The 26,727-nt window shown below is 52.9% G+C and overlaps 1 protein-coding gene across 1 annotated transcript in view; it reads right to left on the bottom strand.

Moving 5' to 3' along the window:
- The window catches only part of PKN1 (protein kinase N1), a 28,761-nt gene extending 5,893 nt beyond the window's left edge, over nucleotides 1-22,868 (bottom strand). The window contains exons 1-11 of the mRNA XM_070373522.1: nucleotides 22,649-22,868; nucleotides 17,709-18,012; nucleotides 14,998-15,149; nucleotides 12,742-12,877; nucleotides 8,482-8,627; nucleotides 8,080-8,293; nucleotides 6,887-7,081; nucleotides 4,454-4,563; nucleotides 4,222-4,365; nucleotides 288-363; nucleotides 56-197 (exon numbers count right to left, since the gene is read on the bottom strand). Coding sequence (XP_070229623.1) covers nucleotides 56-197; nucleotides 288-363; nucleotides 4,222-4,365; nucleotides 4,454-4,563; nucleotides 6,887-7,081; nucleotides 8,080-8,293; nucleotides 8,482-8,627; nucleotides 12,742-12,877; nucleotides 14,998-15,149; nucleotides 17,709-18,012; nucleotides 22,649-22,669 — 1,640 coding nt within the window. The 5' untranslated portion in view covers nucleotides 22,670-22,868. The remainder of the gene's footprint in view (nucleotides 1-55; nucleotides 198-287; nucleotides 364-4,221; nucleotides 4,366-4,453; nucleotides 4,564-6,886; nucleotides 7,082-8,079; nucleotides 8,294-8,481; nucleotides 8,628-12,741; nucleotides 12,878-14,997; nucleotides 15,150-17,708; nucleotides 18,013-22,648) is intronic.
- Between the last annotated feature and the right edge of the window lie 3,859 nt (nucleotides 22,869-26,727).

Raw genomic sequence — 26,727 nt, forward strand, 5'->3', positions numbered from 1 at the left:
ACCCGGGAAAGCAGCCAGGGGCAGCGGGCCTCCCAGGGCCCTGCCCCCCGCTTACCCTGTGGACCGAGCCTCAGGTCCTGGTGAAGCCCCCGGGCTGAAGGTACCAGTGGCTGTGGCGTTGGGGATGAGCCTGCGGAGCAGCCGTACCCAGGTGGCGACGTCAATGTTCATCTGCCTAGCGCGCTGAAATGCCTTCCCTGGGGAGGGGCGAGGGAGGGGGTGGACATTAGCCTCCATGACACGCGCGGCACCCCTGGTCTCTGCCCTGCCCCGGTTCACCTCCTCACCTTGCTGCTTGGAGAAGATCTTCTTCTGTCGTCGGAGCCGGGGGATCCTCTCAATGACAGGGTTGCGGAAGGTGACCTGAGGGGAGGGGCTGGCGTGAGGACCCTGGCCCTCCTCTAGCATCTTGCTGGGGGAAGCCTCAGGGTCATAGTGTGCACACCCGTACATTTCCAGGGTTCCAGTCACTGTGGCATCGCATCCAACCACAGAGTACCATGCAGCGTACTAAGGGGTCACAAAGCCAATCCATCCTTTGACAGGACCACCTCTTGAAAGCCACCCTGGAAAAGCAAGAAGCAGGCAGGCAAGCAGGCCCTCTTCTAGGGGTGGGGAGCAGCTCTGATCCAACAAGACCTACGGACGACTCCAACAAATGGGAACTACCCTTCCTCTGGTGTCCTGCCTCCCCACCTGTGCTCACAGACCAGCATCACCAGCATCACCTGGGAACCTGCTGGAAAGGGAGATTCTCAGCACCTCCACCCACCCCGGACCCACTAAATAAGAAACCCTGGGGGTGGAGCCCAGCAGTGTGTGTTCCAGCAAGCCTTCCAGGTGATGATGCTGGTATCCACTCATGTGGGGAAATCACTGGTTTCGTGGAATTCTCCCAACTGCATCACATCTTCTGGAAGGTGCTGAAGTCATAGAACTGTGTGACTTTATGGGTGTCCCCGATCTGGTCACCTCTAGCCACGTGTGGCTACTGAAATAAAGTAAAATGTAAGCTGACTGAAAACATCAGTCCCCCAGTCACACTAGCCAGACTTCAAGTGGCTAGCGGCTACTATATAGGAGGACGCAGACACGGAACAATTCCATCTACGATAGAACTCAACTATTGTAGGTTCATCGACAACAGAACTGCAGAAGGTTCTACAGGATGGTGCTTTGGGGAGAACAAAATAGAATGTTATAAGTAAACCCTGGGGACTTCTCTGGTGGTAAAGAGTCCGCCTGCCAATGCAGGAGACACAGCTGATCCAGGCAGATCCCACATGCCGCCGAGCAGCTAAGTCCGTGAGCCACAACTTCTGAGCCTGTGCTCCAGAGCCCATGCTCCATCACTAGAGAAGCCACAGCAATGAGAAGCCCGCCCACCACAACTAGAGAAGAGCCCCAGCAGCAACAAAGACTCAGCCAAGACAAAAATAAAAATAAGTAACATTTTTTAAAAAAGAAACAATCTTTCTTAAAAGAAAATAGTAAGTAAATCTTGAAGACAAGCAGGACTGCCTCAGCACTCTCACCCCTGGCCACCCACCACTACTGTCCACTTGGGTTTTGGACAGTCTTCCTAACAGAAGAATAATTTCATGGCCCTGCCGTGTGAAGTCAGCTCTTCTCTGCTCCTTTCCTTCTGTGGTCCTGGATTACGAGATCATGTAAGAATTTTTACCCAGATAGTAAGATAGCCCTTGACTATTTCAAGAATTTTTCTAGATATTTTTAGGAATTAGTAAATTAGTTAGAAATTAGTGAAAAGTGACTAATGTTGTGAAATTCTGAAAGCATTTTCTAGTGAAAACTTAAGAGTAATATAGATTTTTGGTCTGTATAGGCTTCCCTGGTAGCTCAGCTGCTAAAGAATCCACCTGTAATGCAGGAGACCTTGGGTGGGGAAGAGTCACTGGAGAAGGGATCGGCTACCCACTCCAGTATTCTGGCCTGGAGAATTCCATGGACTGCATAGTCCATGGGGTCGCAGAGAGACACAAGTGAACAACTTTCACAGCCAAGGAAAAGCTTCTTTCAGGTTAATCTTTAAACTCACTTGAACCCAATGACTCTCTTGATATTTATCCCATTCCTGAAAACAGAGTTAATTATACAGCTGTTTGTTTTTTTTTTTTAATACTGTGCACTGGGAATTTTTTATACTAGGGTTTCCCAGGTTGAGCTAGTGGTAAAGAACCCGTCTGCCAATGCCAGAGACATAAGAGATGCAGGTTTGATCCCTGGGTCAGGAAGATTCTCTGGAGGAGGGCATGGCAATACACTCCAATATTCTTGCCTGGAGAATCCAATGGACAGAGGAGTCTGGTGGGCTAGAGTCCATAGCATTGCAAAGAGTAGGATATGATTGAAGTGACTTAGCATGCATACACTGGGAATTCTGTTTCTTTTTCACATTTCTGATCTTTGTCACATGGTCTGATCTTTTTGCAAAGAAAACTGGTATTTAAAAATCTAAGCAAGTGGTGGGGACTTTCCTGGTGGTCCAGTGGATAAGACTCCACACTCTCAATGCAGGGGGCCCAGGTTTGAGCCCTGGTCAGGAAACAAAGATCCCACATACAGCAATCAAGTCTACAAATTACAACTGAACCCAAGCACTCTAGAGCCCAGGCGTCACAACTAGAGAAGCCCGAGAGCTGCAATGAAGACCCAGCACAGCCAAAATAAATAATAAATTAAAAAAAAAAAAATCTAAGCAAGTAGCAAAATGAAAAAAAAGAATTTTCCCCTAGGGTTAAGGACATGGGGAGATATATCTATACATACATACATACATATATGTATACACACACACACATGTGAAATGAAAGTGTTAGTCACTCAGTTGTGTCTAACTCTTTGTGACCCCATGGACTGTAACCCACAAGGCTCCTCTGCCCATAGAACTCTCCAGGCAAGAATACTGGAATGGGTTGCCATTTTTTCCCCCAGGGGATCTTTCCAACCCAGGGATTGAACCCAGGTCTCCTGCATTGCAGGCGGATTCTTTACCATCAGAGCTACCAGGGAAGCAATTTATATACGTGTGTGTGTGTCTGTGTACTGGATTGGCCAAAAAGTTTTTATGAGTTTCTATAAGATCTTATGACAAAACCCAAACGAACTTCCTGTTCAGCCCAATACATAAAACAGGGTACATTAGTATTTTAGGGGCAAATTTAAAGAATTTCTGAGAATAATTCTGGCTAAACGAGGGGGCCAGTGACTTTCTCTGTGTCTCAGTTTCCTCCTCTGTCAAACGTAACTAGTAACGGTCCCTCTTGCATGGGTTCTTGTGAGGATTTATAAGTCAGTGCCAGCAGAGCACTTTGGACAGGGCTTGGCCATGCGACAAGGGGTCAGCTAGGAATGTCATTTAGACTATGGGCTCTCAATCAGGGGCCGCTGGCCATGTCTGGAGGCATTTTTAGTTGTCATAACTGGTGCGGGGTTGCTACTGGCATCCCGTGGGTGGGGGCCAGGGATGTGACTCAGCACCCTACAGTACATAGGACAGTCCTGCAACCAAGACTTGCCCAGCCCAAATGTCCATAGTGCCGAGGGTCGTGGGTGGGCTCCCCTGATGAGGACCCTCACCCGACAGCACTGGGGAAGGAATCTCTCTGCTCAACTGTGGCTCTCATAGCAATCCCCATAATATGTTGCTTGGTTTTGCTTTTCTTTTCTGGCTTGACAACATTTTGCTATTTCTTCTTCTTTTTTAATATCTTGTTTTAGAATGAAACCAATCCCAGCTTTAGTCATACATCATGGGACTAATTAAATGTACTTTCCTATCAAGGTTCAGAGACTAAGGGGAAAACACATCTTCCCCTTCTAGAAAACCAGGAGAAAGAGACACAAAAAGCATTTTTCTGGGCTTTCCTGGTGGCTTGGCGGTGAAGAATCCGCCTGCCAAGGCAGGAGACAGGTGTTTGATCCCTGGTCCGGGAAGATCCCACGTGCTGCAGAGCAACCAAGCCCATGTGCCACAACTGCTAAGCCTGAGCTCTGGAGCCCAGGAGCTATAACTATTGAGCCCATATCCCGCAATTACTGAAGCCCATGCACCCTAGAACCCGTGTTCCACAAGAAAAGCCAACGCAATTAGAAATCCACACGTGCCGCAACGCAAGACTAGCCTGAGCAGCAACGAAGACCGGGCACATCCAAAAAAAAAAAAGCATTTTCTCAGGGTGGGGGTCAGGCTGTATGTACCTCAGCCACCAGGCAGCCCTGAGGTTCCATGTCCAGCTGCACCTCATGCCTCTCGTTGTCCAAGAAATCCTCCAACTTCAGGAATTTGAGGGCACACAGGCCCCGCTGGTCCCGCCAGAACACAGCCAACTCCAATTCCCGTGCCTCAGGGAAGAAGAGGGCTGTCACTTGGGGTGCCTGAGGCCCCAGGCCCCTCCTCCTCCCAGCCCTCTCACTCGCCCACCTAACTCACCCTCTCCAGTTCCAGGGTAAAGCTCTGGTCCCAGGCGTTGGGGCCACACGGCTTCCAGGATGTCTGTCCCACCACTGTGTTATCCAGCTTGAGCACAGTGCTCACCTCATCTGGAACAGGGGTGGAGGGAGGGTGTCAGGAGATTCTGGGGAGGAGGGTAATCTCTCATATCTTATTAATAAAGAAATCCTCTCTTCCCCTATAATATTCTGCTATGCTATCTGACCAAGCTCTACAGTCCTGCCTTTCACATTAAGCCCTTCAATCCATCTCCAGTTGATTTTGGTGTGTGGTGTGAGGCAGGGATCCAAATTCACTTTTATTCTATATATATATAAATTCCAGCAATATATTCCTAAGTATTCAATCTAAAAAAATGCCAGCAAGTATACATTGGGAGATGCATAAATATAATGCTTACGTAACAGCTCGAAACTAGAAACATCTGCCTATGAATTAACATATACATGGTAATATAGGGTTATTAGCTAAACCATGAAATCTCTTATAGTCAACTATTTTTTATCTAAAAAAAAAAAAAGACAGCAATTTGATATGGCTCAGTCTAAGACAATTAAACCAGGCTAAAAATGAATGAAGTATAATTTCATGCAACGGTATGAATAAATCTCCCACACAATGTTGAAGAAAAGAAGCCGTTACCATGGAATACATTCTGTATGATTCCACATATGTGCAGTTCAAACACAGGCAAATTAAACTGCATTGCTTTGAGATGGTACATGGGCGCTAAAACTACAAAGAAAAGCGAGGAAATGATAGCGGTAAGAGTGAGGAGAGTAGCTACCTCTAGGACAGAGGAAGGGGCTGGAATTGAGGAGGGGGCATGAGAGGGCTTCCAGAGAATTCTATTTCTTGACCTGGGTGGTGGTAACATAGGCGGTTACTCTATTGTCATATTCTTCTTGTATCCATACTTTTATACATGTGCATTCGTTTCTTTTCACATTGTGGCAAAATTCACATAAAATTTACCATCATTATAATTTTCAAGTATACAGCTCAGTGGTACCAAGTACGTTGATACTGTTGTGTAATCATCACCACCGTCATCTCCAGAACTCTTCATCTTTCCCAACTGAAACTCTGTCCCCCCAGGTAAACAATAACTCTCCATTTCCATCCGCGCCCCCAACCACTAGCAACCACTATTCTTTCCATCTCTATGAATGTAACCAACGTAGATACTTCGTATAAGTAGAATCCTATACTACTTGTTGGCTTCCCAGGTGGCTCAGTGGTAAAGGATTTGCCTGCCAATGCAGGAGGCGCAGGCACATGGGTTGAACACAGGGATTCAATCCCTGGGTGGGGAAGATCCCTCGGAGAAGGAAATAGCAACTCGCTCCAGTTTTCTTGCCTGGGAAATCCCACGGACCGAGGAGTCTGGAGGGTTACAGTTCACGGGGTCACAAGAGAGTCGGACACAACTTAGTGACTAAACAACAAAAAGACAAGAAGTATCCCTCATGTTCAGCTGCTAAGTCATATCTGACTCTTGTGACCCCATGGACTGTAGCCCACCAGGCTTCTCTGTCCATGGGATTTCCCAGCCAAGGATACTGGAGTGGGTTGTCATTTTCTTCTCAGGGGAATCTTCCCGACTCCGGGATCAAACTCGTGTCTCCTGCACTGGCAGGCGGATTCTTTACCACTGAGCCACCAGGGAAGCCCACCTGTCATTTTACAACTGGTTTATTTCACTTATGTACTCAAGTTCATCCATGTTGTAGCATGTTTCAGAATGTCCTTTTTTAAGGCTGAAAAATCCAGAGAATTCTATTCCTTGACCTTGGTGGTGGTAACATAGGCAGTTACTTTAGTGTTATTCTTCTACTCATATTTTTAAATGTGTGTATTCGCTTCTTTTCACATTGTGGTAAAACTCGTAACATAAAATTTACCCTTGTTATAGATGTATTTGTACAGAATAGAATCCATTTCTATAGAATAGACTTCTCTGGAATCCACTGTGTGGATGGACCACAATTTTTTTATCCGTTCATCCATCAACAGACACTGGGCTGCTTCTGCCTTTTGATCACTGTGAATAACGCTGCTATGAACATGGGTGTATACCAAAATTTCTTTGAGATCCGGCTTCCAACTCTTTTGAGTATTCATCCAGAAGCAGGACACTGGATCTATGGTAGTTCTATGTTTCATTATTTGAGGACCTGCCATGCTGCTTTCCATGGTGGCCACACAATTTTACATTCCCACCAACAGTGTAGAAGCCTTCCAGCTTCTCCACATCCTCCCTAACACCTGTCAGTTTATCTTGTTCTATTTTACAGTATCCATCCTAATGAGTGTGATGAACGACTTTTTCAGAATGTTACCAATGTGGGAAATCAGGGACCACCCCCAGCCTACCCCACCTCATTCCTCCTGGACATTAGTGCCACTCACTGGTGTTCTCGGCTTCCGCTTTGAGGCTGCTCCTGCCACTGAGACTTCCAGTTCGGCTGTAAAGACCTCGGGCTGGGCGGCTCAGGAAGGGGGTGCGGCTGTCAGGGGTCCCAGGTCCCCCCACCGAAGGTGAAGGGTTCCAAGGGATGGTCTCTGGAAGGTCTCTGCAGCCCACCACACGCACCTCCAGGGTCCCTGAGAGAGGGTCAGGCTCATGGGGTGGGTTACATCTGGGGCAGGACAAGGGCTGCAGGTGAAGTGGGCATGTGCAGAAGTGGCCAGCGTGCAAATGGGAGTTGGTGAGGGACAATCGGGGTGAGGCAGGGGGTCTGCTGCAGAGATGGCTGTGCCCAGAAGAGAGAAAACAGGGGACAAGGTGGAAGGGTGGGGCAGTCTGGGGAAGGGCTCTAGATGCTGAGGTTCAGTGACAGAAGAGCAGTTCAGAGTGCAGGCCAGAGGTCCAGGCGGGGGTGAGCCAGGTAGGACTGGGGGGGTCCAGGGTAGGATTTGGTAGGCTAGTCTGAGGTCTGACACTGGGGCTGCGGTCTATGGTAGGACTGGTCTGGGGAGGTAGTGGCTGACGGATCTAAGAAGGGAGGGGCTGGCTAGTCTGGGGGTGGAGGGTCAGAGGTTCAGGACTGAGGATTCTGAGAGTGAGGGACTATGAGACTGAAATCGGGGACTCTGGCTGGAGAGAGAAGACAGGGCCCTTCAGGGAGGGGTGGGGAAAGTGAGGATGAGACTGTTATTGCTGCTGTTGTTTAGTCTCTCAGTTGTGTCTGACTCTTTTTTGCGACCTCATGGACTACAGACTACCAGGCTCCTCTGTCCATGGAATTTCCCAGGCAAGAATACTAGAGTGGGTTGCCATTTCCATCTCCAGGGAATCTTCCCCACCCAGGGATCAAGGATGGGGAGACGAGGGCAAGAGTCTCTGGGAGGGCAAGGTGGGGTGGGAAGTCTAGGGTCCATGGGTCTGTCTGGCGTGGGGAAATGGGGCGCAGGGCTACAGGGTTGGGGTGAATGGAGAAGGGAGAGGACAGTGGGATGGGAGTCCAGGACTGGGGAGAATGAAGATCCCAGTTGCAGGTTTGGGGCTTGGGGGCTCAGAGGGGCAGGAGTCTAGAGCCAGGAGGGTGGGGTCCTGATTTGGGGCGGAAGCAGGGGAGGACAGGAGAGGTGTCGGGACCCACCTGTGAGTGGTGCAGGCTTGCTCAGGGTGCTGTAGTGCGTGGCGGGGAACGGCCCGGCCAGGCGGGCGCTAAAGGCTGCGGACGAAGCCGCGGCGAGCTCTTCGCGCAGCAGCCGCCCCTTCGGGTGGTCAGCGGGGAGCTCCCCAAGCCGCCGCTCCAGCGCCTCCCGAAGCAGCCCCAGCTTCTGGTTGGACTCGGTCAGCTTTTCCTGGGCCTGAGGTGGGAGAAGCCTGGCCGGGCTGGGGGCGGGATCCGGCACGCCCCTCCCCCAGGCTGGCTAAGTCCCACCTGGAGCTCCTCCTCAGAAGCCCGAGCCCTCAAATCATCTGGGTCCGACTTGACACATGAGTCCCCATCCCATGCTGAAGCCCCACCTCTCCGGGTCGATGCCCCGCCCCTCACCTCGCTGACGGCTTTGCGGTCCGGAGCCTTGGCGGCGCTGAGCAGGCGCAGCACATTCTTGGCGCCCTCGGCCACCGCGTGCTCCACTCGGAAGTGGTGACGCAGCTCCTCGATGCGCAGCTCCACTGCCCCCAAGTCCGGACTCCCTGTGGGCGTGAGACACGAGGCAGTGAGGCCAGCTTGAGCCCCGGCTCCAACCATCCTGGTTCTAGAGACATGCACCCATCTGTAGGAAACAGGCACTGGCCAGGGACAGATAGCCGTCAACAAGCATCACTCCCTCCCAAGGTAGGGGGTCATGGGGACAGTCACACTGTCACCCACGGGCAGACAGCCACACATGGACCCGGATACTGTCACTCTTTTATCCAGACACCATCACCCACAGAGCCAGTCCCAGGGATGTAGTTAAGCTGCCACCCAGGGGCAGACTTATATACAGACACACAATTAACACATACTTAGAGAACTTCCCTGGTGGCCCAGCAGTTAAGAATCTGCCTTCCACTGCAGTGGATGAAGGTTCAATCCCTGGTGAGGGAACTAAGATCCCACATGCTCCGGAGCAACTAAGCCCATGTCCCTGCAACTACCAAGCCTGCGCACCACAACTGGAGAGTCTGTGCACCGCAAGGAAAGATCCCGCATGATGCAATGAAGATCCTGGGTGCCACAACTAAGACTCGATGCAGCCAAATAAATAAAAATAAAACACACACTTCAGAACAGATACGTTGCTGATGGGAACACAAGTTGCTTTCCAATGGAGGCAGTTTGGCGATTTCTGTCAGAATTATAAATGTATCTACCTTTTGATTTAGCAATCCCAGTTCAGGTACTTTATCCCATAGAAACAACTTTGCACTTGATATATGTTGTTTTTGTTTGGCCATACCATGCAGCATGTGGGATCTTAGCTCCCTGACTAGGAATTGAATTGCACCCTCTCTCCCCTGCAGTGGAAGTACAGCATCCTAACCACTGGACTGCCAGGAAATTTCCCTTGATACATGTATTATACGTGGTTATTCATAGCCTTTTTTTTTAAGAGCAAAAGATTGGAAGATACCTCATTTCCTCTAGTAGGGGTCTGAGTAAATGAATGGTGACCACCCACACCGTGAAATATAACGTAGTTGGAGGAACAGGAATGGTGTCAGATAGATGTCATCAGACTGTCAGAGGGTGACAATGGCATTGTCACTTTGTCACTAGTGTAGGCCTAAGCACACACATACCCACACACTCTTACAAAGATGCCATCACACTGCCACACATGGGTAAGACCGATATTACAGACACAGATATATACCTTGTCTGTGCTGTGCTACGTGCTACCATTTCAGTCGTGTCTGACTCTTTGCAACCCCATGGACTGTAGCCCACCAGGTTCCTCTGTCCATGGGATTCTCCAGGCAAGAATACTAGAGTGGGGTGCCATTCCCTTCTCCAGGGGATCTTCCCAACCTAGGAATCGAACCTGTAGTTCTTATGTCTCCCGCACTGGCAGGTGGGTTCTTTACCACTAGCGCCACCTGGGAAGCCCTATGCTGCTGCTGCTGCTGCTAAGTCGCTTCAGTTGTGTCCAACTCTGTGAGACCCCATAGACAGCAGCCAGACTCCCCCGTCCCTGGGATTCTCCAGGCAAGAACACTTGAGTGGGTTGCCATTTCCTTCTCCAATGCATGAAAGTGAAAAGTGAAGTCACTCAGTCGTGTCCGACTCTTAGTGACCCCATGGACTGCAGCCTACCAGGCTCCTCCATCCATGGGATTTTTCAGCCAAGAGTACTGGAGTGGGGTGCCCCTGCCTTCTCCGGGAAGCCCTATACACCTTGTCAACTCCCAGCAAAAGGACAGTGTCACAGGGACAGAGGGAAAGTCACAAAACATAAACACCCTAATGGGACAGAATCAGTCAGTTCAGTCACTCAGTCGTGTCCGACTCTTTGCGACCTCATGAACCGCAGCGTGCCAGGCCTCCCTGTCCATCACCAACTCCTGGAGTTCACCCAAACTCATGTCCACTGAGTCGGGACAGAGTCACACAATGGCAAAACTCCCAGGGCTCTAACTCCAGCCCAGGGAGGATCACGGCAATACAGGCACACTGCCACACAGATAAGGCACAGGGACAGGCAAAGAAATGCCAGCACGGGACTTGTCTGGCAGTCCAGTGGTTAGGACTTCGCCTTCCGGTGCAGGCAGTACAGATTTGATCCCTGGTTGGGGGGTGAAGTTCCCACATGCCTCACAGCCGGGGAATCAAGGCATGGAATGGAGGCAGTGTGGTAGCAAATTCAGTGAGGACTTGTGGACACAGTGGGGGAAGGAGAGGGTGGGACGGATAGAGAGAGTAGCACTGACGTATATACACCAGCACGTGTAGCACAGCCAGCCAGTGGGAATTTGCTGTATGGCGCAGGCAGCTCAAACCAGTGCTCTATGACAACCTAGAGGGGTGGGATGGGGTAGGAGGGAAGGTTCAAGAGGGAGAAGACATATGTATATACTTATGGCTGATTCATGCTGATGTATGGCAGAAACCAACACAATATTGTAAAGCAATTATCCTCCAATTAAAAATATTTTTTTTTTGAAGAACAAAAAAAATGGTCCACATTGAAAAAAAATCTTTAAAAGAAATGCTGTCATGATGTCATACAGTCAGGGCAGCATGAGCAATAATCATAGACACACAGACCCAATGTCACAGGGAAACAGGCTGGCTTCACACTCAGAATGAAGTCCCAGGGATGCAGCCACAGCCCAACAGAGGACACAGCCACAGTCGCCCAATGGAACAGGGAGTAGGCGCAAGGACACACTGTCACCTAGGTGCAGGAAACCTGTCACCCACAGGCATAAGGTCACAGTCGTGCTTATCCACGGCTGTAGATTTCAAGGACAGTCTTGCTGTCCCACATGATGACCTAGACTCACACTCAAGCATTCCTACAGTCACACTCGCCCACAGCTGTGTGGCACCCACCAAGACTTTTGTCACATGTGCCCAGGTGGTTGTCAAGACTTTTACACTTACAGGGGCAAGATTAGGCTGTCACCAAAAGTTACAATGCGAGGACACAGTAAGGAGGCAGCCATCTATGAATCTGGAAGAGGGCTCTCACCAGACGCTGTATCCGCCAGCGCCTTGATCTTGGACTTTCAGCCCCCAGCACAGTGAGAGATAAATGTCTGTTGTTTACATGCCCCCTCATCCCCAGTCCGTGGTATTGTGGTGGAGCAGCCCGAACACACTAACACCCACCAACAGCTGACACACTCTCATGGTGATACAGGAACTCTCATAGTTATGGGGCACGTGTACAAACTCTGGTCCCCAGGGCAAATACCACCTTAACACTGACGAACGTCACTAGTGCAGTCACCCCTGCAGGTGAAACCTGGAGAGCTGATGCGTACAGTACAGTCCGTCTCAAATTCAGGATGACAATTGGGTTGAGACGGCCTCAGGCATTCAGACACTGAGATACATAGGAAACACACACACACGCTGTGGACACCCACAGTTTCATATTACAGGGACCAACACAGCAAGGCAACTGCCGAGCCCAGGGGTCCACACATTTTCTCCATCAAGAGCCAAAGGGTAGGACCTCCCTGGTGGTCTAGTGGTTAAGAGGCTGCCTGCCAATACAGGGGACGTGGATTCAACCCTGGTCCAGGGAGAATCCATATGCCGCAGGGCAAACTACACGCCTGCTGCACAACTACTGAGCCTGCGATCCAGAGCCCGTGAGCTGCAGCTACCGAAGCCCAAGAGCCCATGCTCGACAATAAAAGGAGCCACTGCAATGAGAGGCCTTCACACAACAACGAAGACCCAGCACAGCCAAAACTGAATTAACTATTTTTTTAAAGAGCCAAAGGGTAAATATTTTTGTCTTTGTGGACCACAAGCTCTGTTGCCACTACTTGGCCCCACTGTCACAGTGCACAAGCAGTCGTAGGCGACAGTAAACCAACAGGCATGGCTGGGTCTTCAGTATTTCCAAAACAAACAAAAAGAGGCAGTAGCAGATTTGGTCCAAGAGCTGTAGTTTGCCAATAACATCACGTGCAAATCTCGAGTGGGACAGAATGGGAAACTGGGGCCCAGAGAGGGTCAGGAACGCATTCTAGCATGGTGAGTCACAGCACCCACCTCCCTGCCTTAGAAAGGGACCCCTTGTGGGGCTGGGAGCTGAACTCTGCAAGGTGGAATGCAGGGCAGGCTGTCTCAGGGTGATGGACTCACCTTGAGCCTCGTCTGGGGCCGCCTGGCTCTCCAGCTGGCAGGCCTGCAGTGCCCGGCGCAGTTGCATGCGGATGATATCTATCTTGGTCTTACTGTCTTGCAGCATCTGCTGGGCTGTCAGCAGCAGCTTCCGGTCCTGATGGCAGAGACAGGCCGTGAGGGGAAAACTGGGCAGGTGGGGGCCTGACCACCCGTCCTGGTGTCTACCCCAGGCAGGCTCTGGGTGACAGAGCATTCATGTGTGGGTGTGAAAGACTGTGTTCCTGGGTGTTGAAGGGAGATGGAGCCTTGGCATGTGAATCCTGACAGCTGCCACCTAACAGCTGTGTGACTTTGGACAAGCTGCTCAACCGCTCTGGGTCTGTCTGCTCATCTGCGGGAAGGGGAGTGTACTAACAGCACCAACCACCACTGGGCTGAGGATTAAAGGAGGTAATCTGTGTGTAGGGCTCACAACTGTACCTGGCACCAGCAGGCACTCTATTTGTGTCAGCTGTTAGAATGGCGTATGTGTGTGTGTTCCCCATGGTGGGCATAGCCTTGCCTGTAGCCACATGGGTGAGTCCAGGGGTGACTGGGTGTGAGACAGTTGTAGACAGTTGCAGGGAGCAGGATCCTGATGGTGGTGTGTGCAATTCAAGCTACAGGGTTGACTGGACATAGCCAAGGACCCTATGTGGGTACAAGTGCCAGGAACTGGTAGTGGATTTTTCCATTGACTTGGTGCTATGTTCAAAACCAGGCACTGACAGACTTCCCTAGTGGTCCAGTGGTTAAGAATCCACCTGCCAATGCAAGGGACACAGGTTCGATCCCTGGTCCAGGAAGATTCCACATGCAGCAGGGCAACTAAGCCCATGTGCCACAACTACTGAGCATGCGCACCCTAGAGCCTGTGCTCCATGACAAGAGAAGCCCATGCCCTGCAACTAGAGAGTGGCCCCCTACGCTCCACAACTACAGAAAGCCTGAGCACAGCAATGAAGTCCCAGAGCAGCCAAAAATAAAAATAAATAAAATAAATTTTTAAAAAGCCAGGCACTGCCAATCTGTGATGAAAGAAGACTGGGTATTGACTGAAGGGGGCAGGAGGGCACTTCTGGGTGACAGGAAAGGTTCAGTAAGGGCGGTGGGTACCTAGATAAAGATTCACTGGCTGTACACTTAGGTTTTCTGCACTTGACGTCCATCTGTTACACCTCAATAAAAGGTTAAGAAAAATGCTGCACAGTCTGTGTCCTCCTGTGCAATATTCACGTTTGTGTGTGCACTCACAGGCATGGATGCTCTCTGGGTCTCTAGCTGTAGGTCTAACTCTGCCCGTGGGTGTAACTGTCTCTGGGTGTTGCTGCCAACCTGTTACTGTGTACTTGATGTTGGTACAACGGGGGGTACGTCTGTGTGACAACTCTGATCTCTGGGTGTGAAAAACTGATGATGTGTGTGTCTGTGCGTCTAGGTGTCCTGTTGGCCTGAGCTGTGTGTCCTGGGTGTTCTATGATGGTATGTGTCTCTGTGTGTCTAGAGGTGACTGTTGTGGTTTTTGTCCACGTGCTTCTGAGAGTTGTTACTGCTGTGAATCTAGATGTTATGACGGTATATGTGTGTGTCACAGTGGTGATATGCCACTGTGTGTCTCTAGATGCTGTTATGACCATGGGTGTGTCTCTACATATTATGATGATACTATATACATCTGGGCTTCTCTGGTGGCTCAGTGGTAAAGAACCTGCCTATCAATGCAAGAGACATGAGTTCAATCCCTGGGTTGGGAAGATCCCCTGGAGGAGGAAATGACAACCCACTCCAGTATTCTTGCCTAAAAAACCCTATGGACAGAGGAGCCTGGTGGGCTACAGTCCACAGGGGTGCAAAGAGTCGGACACGACTGAGCCACTAAACAGTCACGTGTGCATCTAGGCGTTGATCTGTGTGTACATGGCAGAGATGCCACCAGCAGTGAGAGGCTGCATGTTGCCCCGTCTCTGGGGGTAACTGAGTATGGGGGGGAGTCTCTGCCGTGTGTCGACCTGACATCACCCACAGTCATCCAGTTTCCTCTCTGCCCCCACCCAAGCTGCCCACACTCCAATCCTGCTGCAGAGTCACTCAACAGCCCTCTGTCCCCAACCCAGAGCACCCCAGCCTCCTGGGAGGCAGATGGAGGTACCACCCTGGCCCCACTGCAGGCTCCAGCCTGTGATGCACCCACAGGTGTACATGCACACGGGGGGTGTGCACGCACGCTGCTCCCACCTTGGTGCTGCCGTTGCTGTATGTCTGGATCATGTTCTCTGCCCCCTGCTTCACCTTCAGCTCGATGGCCAGCTGCTTCTCCAGACCGGCCACGCGGCTCAGGTTGGTGGCTGAGCAGGCAGAGTCGCCTGTGCCAGGGGACTGGGGGGCATCTGGAGGGGTAGATGGGACAGAGTCACCACAGCCCTCCTCTCCAACTGCCCAGGTGCTTTTGCGCCAGCTGAGAGGATCCACCCCTGGGCCTGGGAGGAGGAAGAGCTGGGGGCCAGGGGCCACAGGGCCCACTCCCCACCAGCCCTCATAGGGAAACCCTTTCAGGGCTGGGGCGGGACCAGTGTGAATGAACACAGGTGTATATGAGTCCTTGGTGTGACCGTATATACCTTTGTAGAGAAGGTATATACACCCCAACGATGTACACGGTTGTGTAGGCGTCAGCGGGTGTGGCTGTGGTTAAGTCTGTGACCTTCAGGGTGTTGGCATAACTGAGTGTGTGTCTCCCCAGGTGCTAGTTTAACTGCGAGATGTGAGGTGTTAGAATGACTTTGTGAGATTCTGGGTGATGGGGATGACTCTGTGCACATGTTTGCGACTGTCAGCACAACTGTGCAATCAGATCTCCTGGCACTGGTGTGACAGCGTCCGAGTGTTGGAACAGCTGGACATGTGTGTCTCTGGAGGTTGGCACAGCTCTGTGTGAATCTCCAGAGAGTGGTATGACCATCAGAGGGACTCTAGGTACAGCTGTGACGGGACGAGGTTTTTGAGCATTGGCTGAACTCTTTTTCATCATCTGCAAGTGTTGATCTGATAGTGTTGCTGCTGCTGCTGCTGCTGCTAAGTCGCTTCAGTCGTGTCCGACTCTGTGCGACCCCACAGATGGCAGCCCACCAGGCTTCCCCGTCCCTGGGATTCTCCAGGCAAGAACACTGGAGTGGGTTGCCATTTCCTTCTCCAATGCATGAAAGTAGAAAGTGAAAAGTGAAAAGTGAAGTCGTGTCCAACTCTTCGCAACCCCATGGACTGCAGCCCACCAGGCTCCTCCGTCCATGGGATTTTCCAGGCAAGAGTACTGAAGTGGGGTGCCATTGCCTTCTCCGTCTGTTAGCCTCCAGCTATTGACACAACAAAGAGGTGTGTGGGTGTTGGGCTAAGTGGTGCTGAGTCTCAGGTCTTGTCCAGTTGTGTGTGTAAGTCTCAGGCTGTTTATGGGTTGGTAAACACCTGTGACAGCAGCTCTGTGTGTCTGAATATCTGGGGGTTGGTGTGAGCATGTGCGAGTCCTTAGGTTTTGTGTATGTGTTGGTGTGATGGAGTGTGCATTTAACTGGGTCCTGGTTGGCAGTATGGAAGTCTCTGGGTATTCACAGAATAATGCTGCTATTTAGTCACTCAGTCATGTCTGACTCTTTAGCAACCCATGGAGTGTAGACGGCCAAGGCTCCTCTGTCCATGAGATTTCCCAGGCCAAGAATACTGGAGTGGGTTGCCATTCCCTTCTCCAGGGGATCTTCTCGACTCAGGGATCGAACCCACATCTCCTGCACTGCAGGCAGATTCTTTACCGCTGAGCCACAGGGTAGGCCCTTGGAGTTGTCTGGGTGCTGGCGCAACTGTGTGTGAGGGTCTCTGGCTACTGATGTGATGTGTGTTACATCTTTGTTTTTAGTTGTAAGATGAAAAAGTTCTGCATATTCCTTGCACAAAAATGTGAAAATACTCAATACCACTGAGCTGTATGCTCAAAAATGATAAATTTTCTGTAACATGTTTTTTTCCAAAACATTTTATTTTATATTAGAATATAGGTGATTAAGGGACTTCCCTGATGGCTCAGTGGTAAAGAATATGCCTCTTAAGCAGGAGATGCAGGTTCAATCCCTGGGTTGGGAAGATACACTGGAGAAAGAAATGGCAACCTATTCCACTATTCTTGCTGAAAAATCCCATGGACAGCGGGGCCTAGCAGGCTGCAGTCCATGGGGTCACAAACATGGGGTCTAAACAGAAGCAATAACAATAGCCAGCTAACAATGCTGTTATACTTTCAGGTGCTGTTATGTGTTTTTTAATCACAATTAAACATTTTTTTTAATCAGCTGGAGCCTTTAGGTGTTGTCCAGGTGTGGGTGTGACTGTGAGTCTGGATATTTGTGTGATACCATGTAAGCCCTTTGGTGTTGTCCAGGTGTGGGTGTGACTGTGAGTCTGGATATTTGTGTGATACCATGTAAGCCCTTTGGTGTTGTCCGGGTGTGGGTGTGAGTATGTGTACCCTTCTCTGGGTGTTGGTTTTGGCCTTTGGTCTGCCTGTATTTGGGCCTCCCAGGTGGCACCACTGTAAAGAATCCGCCTGCCAATGCAGCAGACGCAAGAGATGCAGGTTCAATCCCTGGGTGGTGAAGATCCCCTGGAGAAGGAAATGGCAATCCACTCCAGTATTCTTGCCTGGGGAATTCCACTGGACAGAGGAGCCTGGCGGGCTACAGTCCATGGGGTCACACAGAGTTGGACACGACTGAGCACTTGCAGCAGTAATAGCAGCCGCCTGCATTTTCAGGTTGGAAGCTGCCGTGACCGAGTGTGTCTCCCTGAGGGTCAGTGGCAATGGGCTGGCTGGCCTCACTCTGGGACACAGTGGGTGAGCCCTGGGCAGTGGAGGCCCCCAATCCCGCATCCCCCACCCCCTACCCCAGGGAAGCCTGGCTTACCATGCACGCCCACCGCAGGGTCGGGCAGCACCACGTGGGCATGCAGCTCCTGCAGCTGCTGGTGCAGCAGGTCAAGCCTGCGTGAGGAGCCGCGCAGCACCAGCTCCACAGGGCCCAGGTTACGGCCCAGGTCGGTGGTGGCTCGCCGCAGGTTCTCTGCACCCTCTTTCAGCTTCAGCTCCTTGCGGATCTCCCGCCGCAGACGCTCCCGCTCCAGCTCCAGCTGCTGCTGTACCCCAGGGGCTGCCAGGTCAGCACCCGCCAGGCCCAGCTGCTCCAGCAGGGACCAGCTGCGCGGCTCACTCTGCGGGGGACGAAGCAGGGTCAGTGGGGCCAGGGCAGCTCTGGGGGTGCAGACCACGTTCAGCCGGCCTGGCCCGGCCTCCTCCTGGGGGGCACTCCTGACACAGGGCCTGGTCCATGGCCTCCGACAGTCCCCTAAAACTGGGAGGTGAGACAAGGCCCTGTGCCTGCTTCCTGACACCTCCAAACTGTGAGGTCTCAAGGGCAGGGCCTTCTCCTTGCCGTCCCCTCAGACAAGAAGACCATAGGTACAGTTCAGTCTCGCCCCCTGTCCTCATGCAGTGGGATCCTGCAGGGCAGATTGCACTGCCCCATCACTGGGTCCCCACCGCTCGGGGTCCCCAAGGTCAGGCCCTATCTCTCCTTCCACTGTCCTCCCAAATTAGGGGGGCCCAAGAACAGGCTCTGTCTCCCTTTGTTGCCCGCAAATGACCAGGTCCTGAGGGGAGACCCCCTCTCCCCTTTGCTGCCCCCCTAAACTAGGAGGTCCCAAAGGCACGCCCCATCTCTGCTCCCTTATGCCCCACATTAGGAGGGCCTGAGGGCAGCTTTCCTTCTGCTGCTCCCCAAATGAGGAAGTATCAAGGGCAGGCCTGTGATGCCCCCCAAACCACAAGGTTGGGGTTCCAAGAGCAGGTTCCTTCTCCTCATGGCTGTACCCTTGAACCAGGAGGACCCAGGGACAGGCCTCATCTATTCCCTGCTGTACCCCAAAAGTAGGAGGGTGTGGAGACAAGCTTTGTCTATTCCCTGCTGTACCTCCAAACTAAGAAGACCCAGAGACAGGCCTCATCTATTCCCTACTGTAACCCCAAACTAGGAGGATCCAGGGACAGGCCTCGTCTATTCCCTGCTGTAACCCCAAACTAGGAGGGCCTGGAGACAGGTTTTGTCTATTCCCTGCTATACCCCCAAACTTGGAGATCCTGGAGCCAAGCGCTATCTCCCCTCCTTTTGTTGTCTACAACTGGGACCCTAAAGAAAAGAGCACTGTTCCCTTCCTCCTCTATTTCCCCAATCTGGAAGCCCAAAGGGCCCAAAACAGTTTCATCTTTCAAACAGAAAACTCCAAAGCCAGCACCCCACCTCCTCCCCTCAGTCCAAAACCGAGAGGTCCCAAGGGCAGGGCCCCTCTGTCCTGTGCCACTTGGGGTCCTCTTCTGCTGCCCCTCCCCCACAAGGACCCCAGCCCCCACCTCCAGCTCCCGGTCCAAAGGGGGATCAGCCTCCGCCATCCTGGGTCCCGGCTGAGGGCCCCGCCCTCTTCCTGAACCTCAGCCCTGCCAGGGCCTCTCGCCTGCTACTTCCTCTTTCCTGCTGGCTCCCAGCAACCCCTGCGAAGGCCAGCTCTGGGGCTCTGGGGCATCAAGAGGACCTTCCTCTCAGCCCCGACTCGAGGGCTGAGCCTGCTTCTCTGGGGTCATCCCAGGGGTGGCCCCTCTGCTCCCTGTCCTGAGGATGCCCAAGGTGTACACAGCAGGCACACACACACAGGCCCACTAGTGTGGACATGAAGAGCAGCCTTCCCCACATATACAGCTTCCCTACAACACACTCTTATACACCTACAGGCACGTGCAGGTATCACAGGCTGGCCAGTGTGTGCCCACCCCCCACCCCCTGTATATACTTATAAACACCAACACCCACAAGTGCTTACATGGGCGGCCCAGCCCCTTCCTGTCCCAACTTCCGGCTTCTTCTCAGCTCGGTTACCTGCTGCTGCTGACCACAGCTTGGAGGCCTGGGGGCCCGGCCGGCCCTGCGGTACCTCCCTGAGGCCTACATCATGAGGAGACAGCTCTGCAGGGCTGGGGTGCGAGTGTCTCCACTCAAGCTCAAATATGATTATTAAGAACCATGGTGGTTACTTCAAGCTGCATGCCAGGTCAACTAATGCCATTCCAGGAGGTGCTGTTATCAATCCGTTTCCCAGATGAGGAAACCGAGACCTGGGGCGGTGACCCAACTTGCCCAAAGTCCCACAGCCAACAGGAGACAGAACTGAGATTTCCTACAAGAGTGCCCAGAATCGGAGCTAGTTGTCAGCCAGGCAGGAAGAGCCCCACGTATATTATTTGCCGCCACGGTGAGACCCGATTTTAGAGATGAGGAAAGTCAGGGTTTGCTCTCGATCAACTTCAAGGGCAGCTGCCCCCAGGGAAGATTTACTTCAGGCCTAAAGTATCACTCCCATGATCCTACTGACCCCTCAATTTTATCCTGAGCAGCTGCCATATTTCCCCTCCCACTTTACAGGTGAGGAGACTGAGGCTCAGAGGGATGGCAGCAGCAGTTCTCGATGGCAGAGGGGACTGCCAACACTCCCACCTAACTTCTAGGGGCAGTTGGCAATATCCAGAGCCATTCTGGGTTGGTTGTCATAACTGGGGCTGCTACTAGGCTCTATGGGGTTGAGTTCATGGAAACTGCTTGACATTCCACTGTAAACATGAGAGTCTCCACCTCCAAGAACGATTCAGCCCCAAATGTCAATAGTGCTGAGCTTTAGAAACCCTGGATTAAAGGACACAGACTCACACCCTGAACTGCTGACCATGACCACTGGTAAGGATTTCACAGCAGCCCCACCTGCAAGGGGCTGACCTGGTCTACATCCTTCCTCACCGTGAAAACCCTCTGAGCTACATTTTTTTTTTTTCAATTTTGACGGCAAAAACCAAGGCTCAAAGAAGGAATGGCGCTGGGCCTAGGACACACCGTGAGGAAGTGACAGCTCTGGAATTTACACCCAGGGTCACCTCCTACCACCTGCTATCAACCAGGTCCCACCAGCCACCCAGCCCCACCCTGTCCCCAGCAGGCAGAGCATTGGTGCAGCCAGGAGCAGGGCCAGCTCGAATGAGGGGAGTCCGGGTGGGGGGGAGGAGCAGGATCCCTCAGCCCCACCTCCTCCAGCAGCTGAGGGCTGAGAATATGCAGAGGGAGAGAGGGAGGCTGGGCCTCCCTGGTTCTCCTTCCTTGGGTGACTCACTCTTATCCAGGGCAGAGGTCACCTGAGGGCCAACAAGATGAACCCATGAATCAGGAGCCTGGCCTGGCCTTGGGGAATCCCCAACACCCTCCAAGAAGCAGAAAACGCCTCCCCCGCCCCAGGTCCAGAGGGTCCACTTCCCAGAAATTCCCTCTTCCTAGAGTGACCAGGGATCTAGACCCCATGTCCGGAGATTTCAATGCGTTGGGCGTTTCTGGAATCCGGACAGGACATCCGTTTGCCGGACACAGAACAGACAGGCACACACACTGGGACAGACAGAGGGACAGGGGTAGCAGATCCAAGCAGCCACGAGAGAGGAATGACCAGGACAGGGTGGGGGTGGGGGTGGGGTAGGGAGAAGAGAGCAGGCAGAAGACGGGAAAGGGGACCAGGGCGCAGGTCCAGCCTCGTTCCAGGAATCACAGTCTCCGTCCGGGCCATGTCTGCTACATGCCAAACGCATGCATGTGCCAGGGGAGTCCTACACTGTCCTCCCAGGGCTGATGGGGTAGAGGCAGGGACCCAGGCCCTCCCCAGCCCCCAAGGTCTGACCTTATGTGATCGGCAACACCAGATACGCCCAGCTCCTCGGCAAGGCTGGCAGGCCATCAGCAGGACTGGGGCGGGGGACAGGGGGTCACGGGGGAGACACAAAGGGGATGTGGGGGCAGGTGCAGAAGGAGATGAGAACCCAGTTACACAGCAACCACAGGACGACGGAGAGCTGATGAGGCACTGTGGGGGCACCGGAGGTACAGGACATGTCTCAGATTTGGGTCACTGACCCAAAGAGGTTTCAGCAGTCACTCCGGCCCTGCTCACCACAGGCAGGGAAGGTGAGTTCCAGGCTGTGATGTCCGCAAGATGGCACAGGGAGAACCTCGGTGGGTGGCACTTCGGTGTCAGTCACCTGTGCCTCTGTGTGTGTTGATGTGTGGGTTGTTGGGTGACCCGGTCCAGGCAGGATTCCAGGTAAAAGAGAATCCCCAGTTCATTGACATGGACACTCCCCATCTGGAATCCTGGGATAAGGTTCCACCTGGCAGCCGAGTGGCTGGCTGTGTGGGTCCCTGGTCCCCAGACCTAAAGAGGTGACTCTGGCACTTCCGCCAACAGGTGCCAATCTGCAGCGTCGCGACCATCGTAAAGCTCAGTCCGGAGGTGGGGGTGCCGCCGGAGCTTTGTTGTGCGTGGGGGAGGGTGGGGGAAACGGGGCGAGTGGCCTGCGCCCTTCCTGGGGCATCGCGCCAGGCACCTGCTCAGGTGGAGCGGCACCTGCCAGAGAACCGAACGCTGAGGAGAGGGAGCGAGCGGCAGGGTCGACTGGCACCGGGATGCCCAGCTAGCCACAGACACCCGAAGTCGAGCCTTCGCTGAGCCCTCTCTAATTCTCAGAGAAGGGCGGAGCTGGGAATGCTGTAGGACCCTCCTCGCTCCCATACCCTCCCCCGCGCGTACCTCCACCTGCCGAGGAGACTGCGCTGGCTCCACAGTGCCGGCCCAGGGAGGGGGCGCCTAGCGCTCGGGGGAGGTGGGAACCCGCCCTGGCCGCCCCGATCCCGGGAGCTCCGGCGGTGCGCGGGAGGGGGTCCCCAGCGCCTGCTGGCCGCTGGGCGGCTGCAAACGCAGGTGCGCCTACCTGCACAGCGTCGCTGGCCATGTCCACACGCAGCCCGCCAGGGGTCCCCGCGCGGAGGGAGGGGCGCTGAGAGGAGCGCGCGTGCGCCCCGCACGGGGCGGGGCGGGGGGCGGGCGCGGCGCGACGCCCCCCACAAGGCGCAGGGCCGGCTCCGGCCTGCTCGGCTCGGGCCGCGCCTGGCCTGGCCGCCGAGTCCGCGCGCCGCGCCCTCCGGCCCCAGCGGCCGCCGGGCCCGGTCACGTGACCACCGAGGTCGGCGCCCGGGGAGGGGGCGGGGCCGAGGGGCGGGGCTCCCGACGGCCCCCGGGGCTGCGGGGTCCTGGCCGCCGTGCGCCCCCCTCCGGAGCGGAAGCTGCCGGGTCTGTTTCGCTCGCCTTTCCTTCTTTCGGATTTCTCCCTTTTCCCACGGGTCACCCGATTGAGCGCGCGGGAATCCAAAGGAAAAGAGGGAGCCACGTTAAAGCGGAGAGCTGTGGAGGCCTTTGGACCTCCCGGGACCTCCTCTCAAAAAAACAAAAACAACTCATTTTCTCCCTGTGTTTGCAAGTTCAGGCTTTCTTGGAACAGTCTGTCATTCAAGGGCACCGGAGCTTCCCCCACAGGCTTGAGACAAGCTCTGAGCAGACTTGTGTTCAAATTCCAGCACCCTATGCCTTGGGGGAGTCCCCCAAACCTAACAGCCCCTTATCTGTAAAAAAAAAAAAAAGAAAGAAAAAGAAGAAGAAGGATTGACCTACCCACCCTTGGAGGTGTTGACAAATGAAATGAGACAATGCATGCCAAGTGCTGTGAACGCAGTAAGCGCTGGACAAAGGTTAGCTGCTGTGATTTTTAGTGTTTTTGCCGTTATGTAAAGAGATTTGACCCCTAAATCCGTCACGGACTCGCTGTGGGCCCTGTAGCGTCTAATCCTCAGTTTTCGCCTCTGTAACATGGGGACACGCTTCTTCGGGGCTGCTGCGTGCAGGTGGCGCTCCACGGTGCAGACTCGTGCTGGGTCGGAGGCAGAAGGTGGAGACATCTGAGGAGCTTCTCCAGGGTCTCCGGAGTCCCTGGAGCATGCAGCCTGGCTCGTGGCAGACCGGGCACTACTTTTCAAACCCGGTGACTGAACCAAGCTGCGGTCCCTTGGGCGCGGGGCAGAGAGCGCTCCTCCGCCTTGGCGCCCTTCTGGGACCCTCCAGAGCGCGGGAGGCTACCTTGGTTACCCGCAGCTTTGCATGGCATACACGGTCCCAGAGATCGGGGCGGGGTGTTTTCTCTTTCCCTTTGGGCGACTCTTTGGGGCTGGGTAGTGGTGGTGGTGGTGGTGAACAGAGAAAGAGGAAGAGGAAGAAGAGAAATTATACCAATCTACAATCTGCCCACTTCTCCCTCCCCTCCACTGTCTCCACCAAGTCCATCTTCATCATCGTTCACCTGGACCAGTGCAATCGCCTCCTGTCAGGTCCCTGGGTTCCTCCCTTGACCCCATAGTCTCTTTTCCCCACAACAACCCAGGGATGCCTAGGAATGTCTAAGTCAGGTAATGTCCCACCTCTGCCTAGATCCCTCTTTGACTCCCAGCTTCCCCAGAGGAAAAGCCAAAGTCCTACCAGAAACCCACAAGGCCCTTCACCTTCCTTCTCTCCTCTTCTCCCACCTCTTCACCTTGCTCACTCTTTGCAGCCACACCTGTTTCCTGGCAGTTCCTCAAATATTTATCCATTGAATTAAAGAAACCTTTGAGCCAGCTCTTTTGCTTTTAATTTAAATATGAGGAAACTCAGGCCCCTCACCCTCAATGAGCTTCCCAGGTGGTGCTAGTGGGAAAGAACCCGACTGTCAATGCAGGAGACTCAAGAGACACAGGCTCCATGCCTGGGTCGGAAAGATCCCCTGGAGGAGGGCATGGCCACCCATTCCGGTATCCTTGCCTGGAGGATCCCAGGGACAGAGGAGTTGGGAGAGGGGACTACAGTCCACAAGGTCATGAAGAATCAGACATGACTGAATCGACTTAGCACCAATTATAAAGTCAAGATTTATGGTCCTTGCTGCGTCTTCCTCTAATTCTCCAGCCCACCCATTTTACAGATGGGGATGATGGGGCCAAGCAAGGCTGAGAGCCAGTCTACCACCTTATCCAGGGAAGGGCCCTCTGCTGCCTGACAGGTTTCCAGGCTGCTTCCCTGGATAGAGCTGGGGAACCCTGCCAAAGTCTCACTCCAACCTCCTGGCATTCATTTACTCAGTGAATATTTATCGGCACCCACTGGGGACTTCGGTAGCACTGGAAACAAAATTTCACTCTGGGCTTGAAACACCAAGGACTTATTGTATAAACTCAGCCAAATATGATAACTGCACCAACACCTCCCTGTGCCTCCTCTGGCCTCTTTCCAGTCCTCTCCAGGGCCTTAGAAGCCCGAAATCACCCCCAACATAACCCACCACTGCCTGCTGGAAAACCTGTTTCTGGCACTCTGGAGCTCTTAGGAAACACACCACTCCTCGTCTGGCCTGCAAGGTAGTCCAGTCCAGCCTCTGCCCACCCGTCCAGCCACAGCCCCCTCCACTTCCCTCACCCCCATCTAACAAAACTGGCCTTCTCTCCGTTCCTCAGATATTCTCACCTTACTTCCAACCACAGGGCCTTTGCACTGGCTGTCCCCCAGTCTGTAATGCCCTTCCCTCACATCTCCCCAAGGCTGGCCTCTTCTGATCATTTAGGTCTCTGTTCGTATGTCATCTCCTCTGAGAAATCTTCCCAGAGCACCTCCATATCCTGTCATCTCTGGCCCATGGCTCTGCTTTTTTTTTTTTTTTAAGATTTTTTTTTTTTTAATGTGGACCATTTTTAAAGTCTTTGTTGAATTTGTTACAATACTGCTTCCGTTTTATGTTTTGTTTTTTGGCCACCAGGCATATGGGATGTTAGCTGCCGGATCATACCCACAACCTGCTGCGTTGGAAGATGAAGTCTTAACTGCTGAACCGCCAGGGAAGCCTGTTTTCTTTCTTTTAAATATCACTTGTCTCTGAAATTTCCCAGTAACTGGCCTAAGCTCACTCAGTCTTTGTGGAAGGAGTAAATGCACTGAGTGTGAGCTGTCAGGAGAAAGGTAACCCAGCCAGTGAATGCCTTGGGAGGACAGCTGCCCAAGAGGAGGCAGAAGGGCTGGCACTAAGGGACAAATTAGGAAATTGCCAAATAGATAGAGAAGAAAAGGGTGTGTGGTGGAAGGAACAGCAGAAGCAAAAAGGCCCAGAGGTGGGTGAGGTAGAACCTGGTATATCCTTCTTCCTCTGCCCTCGTCTCCCACCCACATCCCGTCACTCATTCCACTCTGACTGCATAGCCTCCTCACCCATGCTGATTCTTACCTCAGGGCCTTTGCACTAGCCGTTTTCACTGCCTGCAATGCTTTTCCTTCTCATCTTGGCATTCTCTCTTTCTCACTTCATGCCCATTTTTGTCTAAATGTCACCTTCTTAAGGAAGTCTTCCCTGACTGCATCTCCACCCAGAACAAGGCCCACCCCATCACTACCAAACTCCAACCCTCACATACTTTTTTTATCCTTGAAAAATTTTAATAAATTTGACGACTATATTCTTTCTTGTCAGACTTTACCAGAAAGATGTCAGTTCCCAGAGAGCAGGAGGGGCTTCCCTAGTGGCTCAGTGATAAAGAATCCACCTGCCAAGCAGGAGACATGGGTTCGATCCCTGGGTCGGGAAGATCCTCTGGAAGAGGAAATGGCAACCCACTCCAGTATTCTTGACTTGAGAATCCCATGAACAGGGGAGCCTGGCAGCTGCAGTCCACGGAGTCACAAAGAGTTAGACACGACCTACAGACTAAACAACGACAAAATAGGATAGGGATTTTTGTCCTGTTCACTGCTGGGTCTCTGGCTCCTTGTTGTTGTTCAGTCCCTAAGTGGTGACTGACTCTTTGTGACCCCATGCACTGCAGCACTTCAGGCTTCCTTGTCCTTCATCATCTCCTGGAGTTTGTTTAAACTCATGTCCATTGAGTTACTGATGCCATCCAATCATTTCATTCTCTGTTGTCCTCTTCTCCTCCTGCCTTC

This window comes from Bos mutus, chromosome 7 (genome assembly GCF_027580195.1).
Source record: "Bos mutus isolate GX-2022 chromosome 7, NWIPB_WYAK_1.1, whole genome shotgun sequence".
Lineage (NCBI taxonomy): Eukaryota > Metazoa > Chordata > Mammalia > Artiodactyla > Bovidae > Bos > Bos mutus.